Genomic DNA, 17,397 nt, shown 5'->3' with positions numbered 1-17,397 from the left:
TGAGAGATCTGGAGAATTTGCTGGCCAGGGCAGCAGTCGAACATTTTCTGTCTCCAGAAATGCCCGTACAGGACCTGCAACATGCGGTCGTGCATTATCCTGCTGAAATGTAGGGTTTCGAAGGGATCGAATGAAGGGCAGAGCCACGGGTCGTGACACATCTGAAATGTAACGTCCACTGTTCAAAGTGCCGGCAATGCGAACAAGAGGTGTCCGAGACTTGTAACCATCGGCACCCCATACCATCACGCCGTGTGATACGCCAGTATGGCGATGACGAATACACGCTTCCAATGTGCGTTCATCGCAATCTCACCAAACACGGATGCGACCATTATGATGCTGTAAACAGAACCTGGATTCGTCCGAAAAAATGACGTTTTGCCATTCGTGCACCCAGGTTCGTCGTTGAGTACACCATCGCAGGCGCTTCTGTGTGTGATGCATCGTCAAGGGTAACCGCAGCCATGGTCTCCGAGCTGATAGTCCATGCTGCTGTAAACGTCCTCTAACTGTTCGTGGAGATTGTTGTTGTCTCGCAAAGGACCCCATGTGTTGACCAGGGATCGAGACGTGGCTGCACGACCCGTTACAGCCATGTGGATAAGATGTCTCTCATCTCGACAGCTAGTGATACGAGGCCGTTGGGATCCAGCGTGGCGTTCCGTATTACCCTCCTGAACCCACAGTCATTGGATCTCGACCAACGCGAGCAGCAATGTCGCGATACGATAAACCGCAATCGCGATAGGCTACAATCCGACCTTTATCAAAGTCGGAAACGTGATAGTACGCATTTCTCCTCCTTACACGAGGACCCGGCCGGGGTGGCCGAGCGGTTCTAGGCGCATGTTCGACTCCTGCCTCGGGCATGGTTGTGTGATGTCCTTAGGTTAGGTTTAAGTAGTTCTAAGTTCTAGGGGACTGATGACCTCAGAAGTTAAGTCCCATAGTGCTCAGAGCCATTTGAACCAATTTTTTCCTTACACGAGGCATCACTACAACGTTTCACCAGGCAACGCCGGTCAACTGCTGTTTGTGTATGAGAAATCGGTTGGAAACTTTCCTCATGTCAGTACGTTGTAGGTGTCGCCACCGGTGCCAAACTTGTGTGAATGCTCTGAAAAGCTAATCATTTGCATATCACAGCATCTTCTTCGTGTCAGTTAAATTTCGCGTCTGTAGCACGTCATCTTCGTGGTGTAGTAATTTTAATGGCCAGAAGTGTATATTATTTTTTTTTCAACTTATAACTTTTAATTTTAGGAAGTAACTATGTCCAATTCGATGAATTCTGAAAACTTTGCGAGTACACATGTTAATATTACTGCCTGCGTAACTTTAATTGATAATTTCCAGGAACTGGATGTGCCAACACAGTAAGACGTTTTTTTTAATACATTTTAGAAATTTAAATCTAAATCGTGCATTCAGCTTACCAAATGAACTGCAATCCATTTCTTGTTTACGTATTTAAGTGTTGTTGTTTCCAGTTTCCCTGCATATATAAACTCTTCAACTTTCCCTATAACTAAAAATTACTGTTAAAGTTATAAGAATAGTGGAAAAATGAACATACTTAGGATAGGTGAAAAGAACAAGTGGATGGAGGCTTTGTGAATAAATAGGAGTGGTCTTCGAGTTGATTTGGAATTCGCTATGCGTCTTCAAGAGCGTCTGTAACCACGGTAAACCGCCAGAGTAAGATAAAGAAGTGAAACATTGACACTGAATGTGCAAACTGTTCAAAGATGGACAGACTCCATTCGAGCAATGAAAAGAAGCGTTCTGGCCATACCAAAAAGGGACAGAAGAACAAGTAAACTGATAGGACATGCAGGAGTTGAGGACGTGATAGTGATTGTTACGAAATTGAAATGTTGATGAGCTGATGTCTGCGTTATCCCTCTTCAACTAGGTGATTCAGGAAGCCATCAAAATCCTTGTGATGAACGATTTGCCTAATCGTGATAGCTGTTTAAACTTGAATAAAATGTGGAACAGGTCTCAAAGGCAACGGTACAGCATCGCTGTCGTCAGTGCCTAGCGTTTATAAAGCAGAACGTGTGGCACGGTGTCGGTTGGTTACAGGGGGGCGTGACAGTAGTGTGCATCTCTGGCAACCGAGTGAATTTGCTGCGGCTGTGTTGGTAGCGCGTTTATAAGACGAGTGGCAGGGCTGCGCATCCAGTCTTACGATTCATCCCAAAAGCGAGCAGAGCAGACATAATTGCACATTATGCAGTACTCCACGAAAACCTGAACATACAATGGTGGTGCCACACCGTCCAAGGGCAGCAAATCATTATCAGCACATCATCATTAGATTAATTCGAGATTAACAAGTCTCTGAGCATATCAATGACAGTCCTATATGAAATAATTAATTTTGATTTTAATCTGATTCGTGATTTTATGTGCATTGCCAATGGGGACAAGGTACCGAATGACAGTAACAGTGCACCAGAATAGAGGTATTGTCCAGAATTTTTGCTGACCATAATTGGAATTAACTCAGAAGTTAGTAATTTTCACCAAGATGGCGTTTTACGTTGTAAGGGTCTGAATTTGAACGGTCCTTCGCGTATGGATACACCAGAGGCACCAAAGGAGTGGTTCTTGCCGTTGGAATAAGTCAGTCTCTACTAACCTAACGTTAGTAATCACCTTGCTCAAAAGTGTGCAAATGAACAGAGTTAGAAGGGCTGTAAAAAGCAGTGCAGTCGACTGTTTTCTTCGAAACAGGAGATTTTAAATAAGCCCACAGCAAGAGGCCTGATTGAGCTCAGAGTTCTTCAGCCATAAAGACGTATTTTCGATAGCTCGTACAGCCATCCTTACAGACCATTTGGTCCTACTCTTTAGGTGCCATGTTGAGACTGTTTAACTGAGTGCTACAGGTGCTAGAAGATCGATAAAACGTTGTCGGTTAACTGGGAGAGCAGTTAATGACCTTAGAATGAAATGTTTACTCTACAGCGGTCCTGATTTCGAGTCTCGGTCCGGCACACAGTTTTAATCAGCCAGGAAGTTTCACTTAATGACCTTGTTGTTACCCAACTGCGACTGTCAGATCATTCCAGGTTTACGGTCGCGAATTTTTATTTACTAAAGCATCCGGACTAGCGACGCCCCCGTGCCGCCGCTAAGGTAATCTGCCACATTCGAATGTCATGTGCCATCCCAATACAGTACATATCTTGCTCGACCTCAATTACGTGTTTTATACTTTCATTTTGTGTACCCAAATAACTTAAGCGTTGTCTTTCTTGAGTGACCTATTATTGTCCCCCGGTGCGGAAATAACTATCTTGTTCCTAGGCACTTTTTATCTACATTTACATGAATATTTTACATGAAAACTTTAAATGCCGTTCACTCTTATCTCTCTGCCGTTCCACTTTTCGAAGAGCGCGCGGTAAAAACGAATGTTTAAATCTTTCCGTATGAGCTCTGATTCTTTTATTTTATTTCAATGATCGCCTCTCCCTATGTGGTTGGGAGCCAATAAAATATTCGGAGGAGCAAGTTGGTGATTGAAATTTAGTGAACAGATCTCGGCGCAACGAAAAACGTCTTGTGTTTCAACGATTGCCACCCAAACTCATGTATCATATCCGTTAACTCTCTCCCCTATTTCACGAAACACAAAAGAAGCTGCACTTATTTGTACCTTTTCCACGTCCTCCGTCAATTCTATCTGGTGACGATCCCATATTGCATCGTATATTATCTATGTGTAGGTTCCAATTTAAGTTCTTCGTAAGTGTAATTCCTAGGTATTTAATTGAATTGACATCCTTTAGATTTGTGGTGTAACCGAAATTTAAGGGATTCCCTTTAGTACTCATGTGGATGACGTTACACTTTCGTTACTTAGGGTTAATTGCCTCTTTTTGTCTGAATAATTTTGCAATTGGTTTTGATTTTCTGATGATTGTACTAGACGGTGAATGACGGCATCATCTGCAAGCAATCTAAGATGTTTGCTCAGAGTGTCTTCTAAATCATTTATAAAGATTGCTTGGGGAACGCCAGGTATCACTTCCGTTTAACTAGATGACTTTCCTTAAGCTACTACGAACTGTCGCCTTTCTCACAGAAAATCGCGAATGCAATTACACAATTTAAACGATAGTCCGTGGCTAGGCAATCTGATTAGAAGCCACTTGTGAGGATCGGTATCAAAAGCCTTTCGGGAATCTGGAAATATGAAATAAATCTGAGATCCCCTTGCGGTGTTCCACATGAACGACATTTTCTTAATCTGTGCTGACGGTGTGTCAACAGATTGTTTTCCCGGTGAGGTAATTCATACCGATCAAATACTGTATATGTTCGAAAATACTGGAAATCGACAGTGGTATGGGTCTGTAATTCATCGGATGGAGTGACCTGCGCAACTTTGCAGTCTTTAGGTACGCGTATTTCAGTGTCATTTTATCCTGTCAATAGTGCGAGCTTCATTGTTTATCTTTCTGCGGACCTTTCCAATTTTACTGAGTCAGTAGGCGATTCTTATTTACGTGGAGTTGGGCTAGCCCCTTCCATTCTTGATCTATCATTACATCTGTAGTAGTTCATTGTCATTGTGAAGAAAAGCGCCAATAACGCCTGTTGTAGGAAATGAATTTCATGTTTTAGACACTGTCAGGAGGGGAGTAGGGTTATGTTATGTTAACCGGGGACCTAGAAATGATGGAGAGGCTCCGTCCCCGCCGCAGCCGCAGCGGTCCACAATCCCACGACGACTGCCGCAGCCCACCCCTCCGCCGCCCCACACCGAACCCAGGGTTAGTGTGCGGTTCGGCCCCCTGTGGATTCCCCCCCCCCCCCCCCCCTCCAGGGAACGTCTCACACAAGACGAGTGTAACCCCTATGTTTGCGTGGTAGAGTCATGGTGATGTACGCATACGTGGAGAACGTGTTTGCGCAGCAATCGCCGACATAGTGTAGCTGAGGCGGAATAATGGGAACCAGCCCGCATTTGCCGAGGCAGGTGGTAAACCGCCCAAAAACCATCCACAGACTGGCCGGCTCACCGGACCTCGACGCAAATCCGCCGGGCGGCTTCGATCCGGGGACCGGCGCTGTTTCCCGCCAGGAAAGCTGTGCGTTAGACCACACGACCAACAGAGCGGGCCTAGGAGTAGGATAGTGAGGGCTCGTTTACAAGCCATATAGCTTAAAAAGCTGTTTCAGCTTTCCTCTGAATGTTGCTATTGTACGCGTCTTTTTAGCCCGTCGACTACGAGCTGGTCACCTGCTAATTATAAGCGGGATCTGACGGTATGTTGGAAAGGAGTGTGGACGTACTGATTACCTGCAGAGAGAGGCGACATCAGGTGCAGGGAGGTGGACGCGCTGCCCGCACTCTCCCCAATCATCGTCACTCTGGCGGGATCCCCGCCGAAGGCCGCGATGTTCTCCTGCACCCACCGCAGGGCGACGATCTGGTCCTTGAAGCCGTAGTTGCCTCGGATGACGGAATCCTGGGTGCTCAAGAAACCTGCCGTGCAGGGCAGAAGCGTCAAACACCCTCACAGTATTAGCTGCAGCTAGAGAGATATGCGCCCAACAAGGCAGGCAGTAGCGAGATACTCAATTGCAAGGAACGCGCGTCACTTGATACACAAGAAACAGCGTCATTAGTCTTCTTATGAGGACACTTAGAAGACAGAACATTTATTGGCCGTTATGAATGTTCCTCTACTTCCAAAGCAGTAAGAAAGTTACGCTTGCTGTATTGACCCGATAAGTGAAGCGAAAGTGAAGTCTGTCGCAGAGAGGAAAAGGTAAGACTGCTGAAACCAAGCCAAATGAAATTTTAGGCAACACACTCCAGATGAGGATCCAAATTGAGTAATTCCTGTTTTGGCTGTCCGCCTAGGAGGAAAGTTGTCCGAGGCGATTGTTACGAGGATGGTCACAACGTATCTCAGTCGGTACTGACATCATTGAGGGTACTTACACCACAAAAATTGAACAAACACTAGAAGGCGTAAGCACACTGCACTCAAAAAACTGCACGAAACCATTACTGTTGCACCCGAATCGCTGTATAAAAGAAACATTTCCCAAGCAATCATTCTATAAGCTGAAGGTTCAAAAATGGTTCAAATGGCTCTGAGCACTATGGGACTTAACATCTGAGGTCATCGACTGGGTGTTGTGTGATGTCCTTTGGTTAGTTAGATTTAAGTAGTTCTAAGTTCTAGAGGACTGATGACCATAGATGTTAAGTCCCATAGTGCTCAGAGCAATTTGAACCATTTTTTGAGGTCATCAGTCCCCTAGAACTTAGAACTACTTAAACCTAACTAACCTAAGGACACCACACACATCCATGCCCGAGGCAGGATTCGAACCTGCGAAAGTGGCGGTCGCGCGGTTCCAGACTGAAGCGCCTAGAACCGCTCGGCCACACGGACCGGCATGTAGCTATGTTAAGTGCGTTTCCTCGAAGTCATGATGATTCATAAACGGCACATGATGCCACTTGACGTTACAGATAACGAACGTCGGTTTCACAGATAAATAGACAGTACCTGAAATCGATCTGCAATAAAGATATTAAATCTCGACCGCCACTATCTTCCTCCCGTCGTTAGTTACATGTCACATGAGGATGTGGTTTTCAGTGTCACGAAACAGGTTCTGATCTGATAGTAAAAAAGACAACTACAGCTGAAGCGGCTTCTTAATCCCCAAGAACAGGAGCTACTCCGCTGTCTGTCTCTACACCACCACCAGCCGGGACATTATGACCACAGACCTATTATCCACATAAACCAGTTAAACCACGGACGCGATAGCAGCGTCACCTGGCGAGGAATCACTGCTAGTCAGACACGTGCACGGTGCATGTACACTACTGGCCATTAAAATTGCTACACCAAGAAGAAACACAGATAATAAACGGGTATTCGTTGGACAAATGTATTATACTAGAACTGACATGTGATTCCATTTTCACGCAGTTTGGGTGCATAGATCCTGAGAAATCAGTACTCAGAACAACCACCTGTGGCCGTAATAACGGTCTTGACATTGAGTCAAACAGAGTTTGGATGGCGTGCACAGGTACAGCTGCCCAGGCAGCTTCAACACGATACCACAGTTCATCAAGAGCCGGCCGGTGTGGCCGTGCGGTTAAAGGCGCTTCAGTCTGGAACCGCGTGACCGCTACGGTCGCAGGTTCGAATCGTGCCTCGGGCATGGATGTGTGTGATGTTCTTAGGTTAGTTAGGTTTAATTAGTTCTAAGTTCTAGGCGACTAATGACCTCAGAAGTTAAGTCGCATAGTGCTCAGAGTCATTTTTAGTTCATCAAGAGCAGTGACTGGCGTATTGTGACGAGCCAGTCGTTTTCAACTGGTGAGAATCTGGAGAATGTGCTGGCCAGGTCAGCTGTCGAACATTTTCTGGATCGAGAAAGGCCCGTACAGGACCTGCAACATGCGGTCGTGCATTATCCTGCTGGAATGTAGGGTTTCGCAGGGATCGAATGAAGTGTAACGTTCACTGTTCAAAGTGCAGTCAATGCGAACAAGAGGTGACCGAGACGTGTAACCAATGGCACCCCATACCATCACGCCGGGTGATACGCCAGTATGGCGATGACGAATACACGCTTCCAATGTGCGTTCACCGCTATGTCGCCAAACACGGATGCGACCATCATGATGCTGTAAACTCGATTCATTCGAAAAAATGACGTTTTGCCATTCGTGCACCCAGGTTCGTCGTTGAGTACACCATCGGAGACGCTCCTGTCTCCGATGCAGCCTAAAGTGCACCGGAGCCATGGTCTCCGAGCTGATAGTCCATGCTGCTGCATACGTCGTCGAACTATTCGTGCAGACGGTTGTTGTCTTGCAAACGTCCCCATCTGTTGACTCAGGGATCGAGAAGTGGCTGCACGATCCGTTATAGCCATGCGGATAAGATGTCTGTCAACTCGACTGCTAGTGATACGAGGCCGTTGGGATCCAGCACGGCATTCCGTATTACCCTCCTGAGCCCTCCGATTCCATATTCTGCTAACAGTCATTGGATCTCGACCAACGCAAGCAGCAAGGTCGCGATACGATAAACCGCAATCGCGATAGGCTACAATCCGACCTTTATCAGTCGGAAACGTGATGGTACGCATATCTCCTCCTTACACGAGGCATTACAATAACGTTTCACCAGGCAACGCCGGTCAACAGCTGTTTGTGTATGAGAAATCGGTTGGAAACTTTCCTCATTTCAGCACGTTGTAGGTGTCGCCGCCGGCGCCAATCTTGTGTGAATGCTCTGAAAAGCTAATCATTTGCATATCACAGCGTCTTCTTCCTGTCGGTTAAATTTCGCGTCTGTAGCACGTCATCTTCGTGGTGTAGCAATTGTAATGGCCAGTAGTGTAGTATCAGCGTGGTGTCCGTGCGTAGCATGGGGAAGGCGCGCGTTCTATCTGAGTTTGACCAGGGGCAAATTGCGGTGACCCAGAGGCTCGACTCGAGCATTTCGGAAACTGTATGACCTGCCGGGTGTTTTAAGGGTGCTGTGGTGCGTGTCTACAAAACGTGGTGAAACCAACGTGAAACCACGTCCAGACGTTGTGGGATTGGCTGCCACCCCTCATTACACATGTCGGATGTAGTAGGCTGGGCAGATTGGTAAAACAGGACTGGCGGCGAACTACAGCGGAACTAATATCAGATTTTAATGCTGGCAAAGAACAAGTGCATCTGAACACGCAGTGCGCTGAACACCCCCCCCCCCCCCCCCCCCCCCATCGATGGGCCTCTGCAGCCGAAAACCCATTAAGTGTGCCAATGTTAACACGACATCGGCAACTACGACTGAAATGGACAAGTGACCATCGGCACTGGAGGTTTGCGTAATGGCACAGCGTTGCATCGTCTGGTGAATGCTTATGGGAGGGCGCGATTCCGTCGTCTTCCAGGGGAACAGATCCTTGATGCCTTTACTGCGAGACGGAGATAAGCTGATGGCGGCTCCTTTACGTTCTGGGGAACACTCACGTGGGCATTCATGGGTCCAGGAGAGCTCGTGCAAGGCCCCGTGACGGCCAAGGGGTATCGGACAACGTTGCAGACCACGTACACCCCTTTATGACGATCATATTTCCCGACAGCAGCATTTTACAACTCCGTGTCACAAGGCTAGGGACATGATGAAGTAGTTCGGGGAACTCAGTGACGATTTCCAATTGATGAGCTGTCCCCCAAGTCGCCAGATCTGAACCTGATCTAACACTTCTGAGACATGCCTGAATGAGGCGTCATAGCTCATCGCCCCCTCCCCAGAATTTACTAGAAGTTGCTGACTTGTATGTGCAGATGTGGTGCCAACTCCCTCCAGTGTCCTAACAAGGCGTCATTGCTTCCATGTTTCGACTCGTCGCTGGCGGTATTCATATCAAGGAAGGTGGTCGTAATGTTGTGGCTGATCAGTGTGTTGTATACAGTAGTAGCGGTTGTTCTGAGAAGTCGAGGAACATACGATAGGGACTACTTCTCTGGATAAGGAAGGGGGATTACGTACAAAATATGCAAAATGAAACAGATCCGGAATATATTTCATGAGCCTTAAGATAGGAAATTAAAACTTGGAGGTTCGCCGATGATATTGTAATTCTGTCAGAGACAGCAAAGAACCTGGAAAAACAGCTAAACGGAATGGACTGTGTCTTGAAAGGAGGATATAAGATGAACATCAACAAAAACAAAACGAGGATAATGGAATGTAGTCGAATTAAATCGGGTGATGCTGAGGGTATTAGATTAGGAAATGAGACGCTTAAGGTAGTAAATGAGTTTTGCTATTTGAGGAGCAAAATAAATTGTCGAAGTAGAGAGGATATAAAATGTAGACTGACAATGGCAAGGAAGGCGTTTCTGAAGACGAGAAATTTGTTAACATCGAGTATAGATGCATTTGTATGGAGTGTAGCCATGTATGGAAGTGAAACGTGGACAATAAATAGTTTAGACAAGAAGAGAACAGAATCTTTCGAAATGTGGCGCTACAGAAGAATGCTGACGTTTAGATGGGTAGATCACATAACTAATGAGGAGGTATTAAATAGAATTGGGGAGAAGTTGAGTTTATGGCACAACTTGACTAGAAGAAGGGATCGGTTGGTAGGACATATTCTGAGGCATCAAGGGGTCACCAATTTAGTATTGGGGGGCAACGCGGAGGGTAAAAATCGTAGAGGGAGACCAAGAGATGAATACACTAAACAGATTCAGAAGGATGTGGGTTGCAGTAGGTACTGGGAGATGTAGAAGCTTGCACAGGATAGAGTAGCATGGAGAGCTGCGTCAAACCAGTCTCTGGACTGAAGACCACAACAACAACAACAAGATAGGCCCTGGGTGTGGATGATGTAAGTTTCGTTGTCCATCATAAGGTGCATGAAGTACTTTGTGGGTAAGTTTTATTTTACTGTCGGGGTGATCGGAAACCCGTTGCAACTGTAAGTAGGCTGTTTAGGTTTTTATGTTGGTAACGCCACGTAGCGCTGTGAATGAAAATCACTGACTGTTCTGTGTGCAGTCTGTGGCTGGTTGTACTCGTTGTTGGAATATCCGCTTGTGTAGTGTTGGGCAGCTGGATGTGAACAGCGCGTAGCGTTGGGCAGTTGGAGGTGAGCCACCAGCAATGGTGGATGTGGAGAGAGAGATGCCAGAGTTTTGAGAGGTTACTACAAGCGAACGATCTGGACGTGTGTCCGCCAGAAAAAGGAAATTTGTAAAGATGGATGTCATGAACTGGTATATATATATACTGCTGGCCACCGTAAATGCAACACCCTGAAGGAAGCATCCGAATCAAGTGAAATTTACACCATGGGTTTGCAGCGATGAGATATGCAACTGATTAGAATTTCAGCGCAGACGCACATCACGCGCGCCTGTGGCGCCACCTCATAGCGCCATTTAAGGCTTGGCGATTTCGACGAGTGTACGTTCGGCACGTGTGTTTACCTTGTGGTTGTTTCACAAGACGATCAGTTATGCCTCGTAGAAAACAGCGAACATCTTTTGATCAAGTATCCGAGTTCGACAGGGGAAGGATAGTGGCTTACCGAGATTGTGGATTATCATACAGAGAAATCGCTAGTCGTGTTGGACGAAACCAAACAACTGTAATGCGGATATGTGACCGTTGGATGCAGGAGGGTACGACGGACCGACATGGTCGATCGCGTTCACCTCGGTGCACCACTGCACGTGCTGATAGGCAAATTGTGCGCATGGCAGTGACGGATCGCTCAGTGACATCCCGAACCATAGCACAGCACATTGCGTCTGTAACGCATCATCCAGTGTCTGCGCGTACCATTCGACGCCGTTTACAGCAGAGTGGTCTGTCCGCAAGACGTCCATTGCTTCGTCTACCATTGACGCAGAACCACAGACGTCTCCGTCGCCAATGGTGTGATGACCGACGGATGTGGACAGCAGAATGGAATGGTTCAAATGGCTCTGAGCACTATGGGACTTAACAGCTACGGTCATCAGTCCCCTAGAACTTAGAACTACTTAAACCTAACTAACCTAAGGACAGCACACAACACCCAGCCATCACGAGGCAGAGAAAATCCCTGACCCCGCCGGGAATCGAACCCGGGAACCCGGGCGTGGGAAGCGAGAACGCTACCGCACGACCACGAGATGCGGGCAGAATGGAATGACGTTGTCTTTATTGACGAGGCACGCTTCTGTCTGCAGCACCACGATGGTCGGATTCGAGTGTGGAGACACCGTGGAGAGAGGATGCTGGACAGCTGCATTATGCACCGCCACACTGGTCTTGCACCGGGTATTATGGTATGGGGCGGTATTGGATATTACTCTCGCACGCCTCTAGTACGCATTGCCGGTACTTTAAATAGCCGGCGCTACATATCCGAGGTGCTGGAGCCAGTTGTCCTTCCTTACCTTCAGGGCTCGGCCACAGCCATATTTCAACAGGATAATGCGCGACCACACGTGGCACGCATTGTCCAAAGGTTCTTCGTCAATAACCAGATTGAATTGCTTCCCTGGCCGGCTCGCTCTCCGGATCTTTCGCCGATAGAAAACATGTGGTCCATGGCTGCTCAACGAGTGACCCAGATTACATCCCCAGCTGCCACACCAGATGGTCTTTGGCAACGTGTGGAAGCTGCTTGGGCTGCTGTACCCCAGAAACACATCCAACGTCTCTTTGACTCAATGCCGAGACGTGTGGCAGCGCTGATCTCCAACAATGGCGGCTACTCTGGCTACTGATTCTGGCAGGAACCACATGTCACAGACGTCTGTACACGTAATCATCTGATACTTGGTCAACATGTTATCTACAAAATAAATCTTGTTGTGCTACCTCTTGTCTTTCTTGGTGTTGCATTTACGGTGGCCAGCAGTGTGTGTATATATATATATATATATATATATATATATATATATATATATATATATATATATATATGATGACTTTTGAACACTATTAAGGTAAATACATTGTTTATTCTCTATCAAAATCTTTCATTTGCGAACTATGCCTATTAGTAGTTAGTGCCTTCAGTAGTTAGAATCTTTTATTTAGCTGGCAGTACTGGCGCTCGCTGCACTGCAGTAGTTCGAGTAACGAAGATTTTTGTGAAGTAAGTGATTCATGAAAGGTATAGGTTATTGTTAGTCAGTGCCATTCTTTTGTAGGGATTATTGAAAATCAGACTACGTTGCGCTAAAAATATTGTGTGTCAGTTTAGTGATGATCAGAATAAGTAAAGAGAGAAATGTCTGAGTACGTTCAGTTTTGCTTAGCTGTTTGAAAGTCAAATAACGTAGAAGTTTACAAGCGCAGTCATTCATAACTTTTCATAGGGGACGTTTCAAAACTTCTAGGAACTTGTACAGGGGGGTGAGTAGATAATATTTTGAACTGGAACGCATATCCTGAAATGCACCGTGTACTTTCTACAACCACTTGAAAACATGTTGGTAACACGACTATTTCTACAAGTAATTGATTAGGAGTGACCCAGTACACCATTTGTTTTAAAATTACACTCATCAATAGCCAAAGAAATTGCTCGTGGACTCTTTGACGGGTTCTATTCAACATGATGCAATATGGTCGCTTCCAATTCGTGGTCGCTTCCAATTCGGGTGTGTGGTGACTCTCTGGAAGACCACAGTCACGCCTGCTGACGGTAAAGGTAACCTTTCTCAAAGCCGTAGCGTAATTGTGTCGAAGAAGGTATGCGATGGAGTCAGACGTTGTGGAGAACAATCTTGATAAAGATGACGAGCAGTCCTCCATTACCATGAACTCCACCATTTTTCAGAAAGATCATCTCGGTGTGTTCTGGCAACGTATACTCAGCCATGTTGCTCTGACACTCACAGATACATGAATGAGGCTCGAACCAGGTCAGAGAGATAGGATAGACAACAAACGACTGTAGCCGATCCTGCTAACCACCCCCACCATGACTACACTGTTGAATACCTACTTAGCAAACTTGTTTTCAAACTGCTGTAGCACGAAAACAGTACATTTCCGGACATGAGTTCCAGAATATTATGTACTGACTTCCCTCTACAAGCGCTAGAAGTCTGTAACGGGAATATCCGAAGAAAACCAGATCTCTTGCGAGCGTTCGAAATGGTGAGTAAGGGGATCACAGGTATTTGACGCTACTCCAGTATCGAGTAATAGGCTGGGAATTGGAATCACCTGGAAAGCGATCTCGGATGGCCGAGGCCCTTAAGGGAGATCCGGATCTGGGTCGCAGTGTGTCAGAAATTTTCACCTGTTACCACTGATTCATTTCAGTGCCTAAATGATGTTGTTGTTGTTGTGGTCTTCTGTCCTGAGACTGGTTTGATGCAGCTCTCCATGCTACTCTATCCTGTGCAAGCTTCTTCATCTCCCAGTACTTACTGCAACCTACATCCTTCTGAATCTGCTTAGTGTATTCATCTCTTGGTCTCCCTCTACTATTTTTACCCTCCACGCTGCCCTCCAAAGCTAAATTTGTGATCCCTTGGTGCCTCAGAACATGTCCTACCAACAGATTCCTTCTTCTACTCAAGTTGTGCCACAAACTCCTCTTTTCCCCAATTCTATTCAATACCCCCTCATTAGTTATGTGATCTACCCATCTAATCTTCAGCATTATTTTGTAGCACCACATTTCTAAAGCTTCTATTCTCATCTTGTCTAAACTATTTATCGTCCACGTTTCACTTCCATACATGGCTACACCCCATACAAATACTTTCAGAAACGACTTCCTGACATTTAAATGTATACTCGATGTTAACAAAATTTTCTTCTTCATTGCCAGTCTACATTTTATATCGTCTCTGTCGGTTGGACCACTTCCCACTTTTCAGTTCTGAGCGTATGGCGAACACACAAAGACGCGCAGAAAATAGTGTCTCCGGCCAAGTATGAGGTCCTGGTGAGAGATTTCGCCTGATGCTATGCAGCCCACATAACAGAACTGTCACACGGTTCCTACTTCGTGACAATTCTCGGTCGCAATCTGCAGGGGCGATGAAAATGCGCTTCCAGCGTCTTCGATGGGAAGTGTTTGATCACCTGCACTGCAGCCCGTAATTGGCTCCCTCTGTGTTTCATCTCTGCTCACAATAACTACTGGCTATGAAGACAACATTTTCGCACGGACAACGAGGTGCAGATGAGCGCAGAGAATTGGCGAGAAAACAGGCGGCTGCCTCCTATGACGACGGTATTGTAAAATTGGTACAACGGTACGACAAATGTCTAAGTCGGAGTGGTGACTATGTAGAGCAGTGGTTGGAAGCTGTAGCTAACTGTTGCAGATGAAATATTTCTGATTATCACAGTGGTTTCCATTTCGCGATTAATCGGAAATATAGCGTTAAGGTTAATAAAACCGACAAACTGCAGGGACGGATTCCTCACTGGGAATAGAATAAAATTGTCCTATGGACATGTGCCAAGAAATGCACCGTTGCCACGATGGATGGCGCTGACGAATGACAGTTCCTCAGACAAAGTGGTCAGTGTTCCTCGTCTGTTGCAGGCAGTGGGATCGTCGCAGCATACTTTAAGCAGCAGAATGGTCCGGAATTCATGACTGGAACAAACCGAGATGGTGCCTGTGTTCGGTCAAGCAGATGGAAACAGTCGAGAGGCCGCACGGCTCTCACAGATACGTACTGCTTCCTGGGCTCGGGTAAGCACACCGGTCCTGGATCGAATCCGCCCGGCGGCTTACCGACGTCCGCCGGTGTGTTGGTCAGCCGTCAGCCAGGATGTGGTTTTTAGGCGGTTTTCCACATCCCACTAGGTGAATACCGGGCTGGTCCCCACGTTCCACCTCAGTTACATGACTCGCAGACATGGATTACACTAGACGCAGACAGCTGGAGTACACTAATTCTGTCCCGGGAGGTACGGGGTGGCGGCAGGAAGGGCATCTGGCCACCCCTTAAAACTAACCCTGCCAAATCCGTTCCTAACCGTGCCGACCCTGCGAAACCGCGGAACAAGGCACCAGCAAAAGAAGAAGAAGAAGTGTGATCAAGGGCTCTTTCAGACAGACGACTATGCCAGTAGTCTGCAGAAAGTGTGTACACAAGATCTGGAGGACTGGGTTCTACAGAATACTGAGAATAACAATAGAAGAAGGTCCAGGCGAGTGGCCAGCCAACATGGTGCAAACCAAAGTACGATTATGTGTATCCTGCATGACAATCGCTACTATCCCTGTCACCTCCAACACGCGAGGAACACACGGCATTCGGTCAGAGGAACTGTCATTCGTCAGTGCCATCAACGGTGGCAACGATGCGTTTCCGGGTACTTGTCCGTAAGACATTTCTTCCTACATTTCCAGTCAGGAATCCGTTCCCGGAGGTTGTAGGTTTTATTAATGTTCACCCTGTATATCCATGTGATGTGCGGTACGCGTACTTTCATGCACAACTCATCTACATCTACGTGATTACTCTGCTATCCACAATAAAGTGCCTGGCAGAGGGTTCAAAGAACCACCTTCAAGCTATCTCTCTACCATTGCACTCTCGAACGGCATGCGGGAAAAACGAGCACTTAAATTTTTCTGTGCGAGCCCCGATTTCTCTTATTTTATCGTGATGATCATCTCTCCCTGTGTAGGTGGGTTCCAGTAGAATGTTTTCGCAATCGGACGAGAAAACTGCTGATTGAAATTTCATGAGAAGATTCCGTTGCAACGAAAAACGCCTTTGTTTTAATGATTGCCATTCCAATTCACGTATCATGTCTGTGACATTATCTCCCTATTTCGCGATAACACAAAACGAGCTGCCCTTCTTTGTACTTTGCGATGTCATCCATCAGTCCCACCTGAAGCGGATGCCACACCGCATAGCAGTACTCCAGAATAGGGCGGACAAGCGTAGTGTAAGCAGTCTGTTTAGTAGACCTGTTGCACTTTCTAAGTGTTCTGCCAATGAACCTCAGTCTTTGGTTTGCTCTACCCACAATATTATCTATGTGATCTTTCCAATTTAGGTTATTTGTAATCGTAATCCCTAAGTATTTAGTTGAATTTACAGCTTTCAGATTTGTGTGACTTATAGCGTAATCGAAATTTAGCTGATTTCTTTTAGTACTCATGTGAATAACTTCACAAACAATCTGCAAACAATCTAAGACGGCTACTCAGATTGGCTCCTATGTCGTTAATATAGATCAATTCCTACTAATTTTGATTTAAGAAGACGTTATTCATTGCATGACACTGTTTGTCTTAAATTCGCATGATCTTATACGGAGCTTCCAGTTCCCGTAGATCACCAGGGATCTAGTGATCGGATCTGTACCACGTTACGAGTATGCTAAACGGTTCAACGGATACCGCACGGGATGTATCACGAGGGAGAGTTATAGGACCGCTTACAGCAGTTAATGTTAATGATCTAGTGGATAACATTCGAAGCTTTATGAGGATACTCGAGAACGATGCCGTTGTTTATAGGAAGGTTATAACGCCAGAAGTCCGTAGCGAAATTCAGTAGGACTTGCAGAGGATCGAAGTTTGGCGCAGGGATTGCCAGTGGAGCCTAAACGGAAAAACATGCAAGTAGGCGAAGAGAACCACTGCTGTTCGGTTACGCTAATGGCGCCAAATTTAATGCGTCGCAAAAGTAACCATCCGGAACGACTTAATGTGGAGTGACCAAATAGACAGAAGGAGAATCAGATACCAGATTCAGATTCATTGGGAGTGCTATTGACAAGGGATTTCAGATCGATTCCGTATTTCTGGATTTCCGGAAGGCTTTTGACACTGTACTACACAAGCGGCTCGTATGGAAATTGCGTGCTCATGGAATATTGTCTCAGTTGT

General features: G+C 46.3%; 1 protein-coding gene across 2 annotated transcripts in view; it reads right to left on the bottom strand.

The window, feature by feature from the left end:
* Nucleotides 1-17,397, bottom strand: part of LOC126198895 (acetylcholinesterase-like) — a 186,445-nt gene that overhangs the window by 113,021 nt on the left and 56,027 nt on the right. Inside the window, exon 5 of one of the 2 annotated variants that reach the window (XM_049935513.1) lies at nucleotides 5,324-5,509. The exons of the other annotated variant lie outside the window; for it this stretch is intronic. Within the exon in view, the coding sequence (XP_049791470.1) occupies nucleotides 5,324-5,509 (186 nt within the window). The remainder of the gene's footprint in view (nucleotides 1-5,323; nucleotides 5,510-17,397) is intronic. 2 annotated transcript variants of the gene reach the window in all.

The sequence above is a fragment of the Schistocerca nitens genome, chromosome 8 (assembly GCF_023898315.1).
Source record: "Schistocerca nitens isolate TAMUIC-IGC-003100 chromosome 8, iqSchNite1.1, whole genome shotgun sequence".
NCBI lineage: Eukaryota > Metazoa > Arthropoda > Insecta > Orthoptera > Acrididae > Schistocerca > Schistocerca nitens.
The sequence above is the reverse complement of the archived record's forward strand: the minus strand, read 5'-3'. Positions and strand labels throughout refer to the sequence as shown.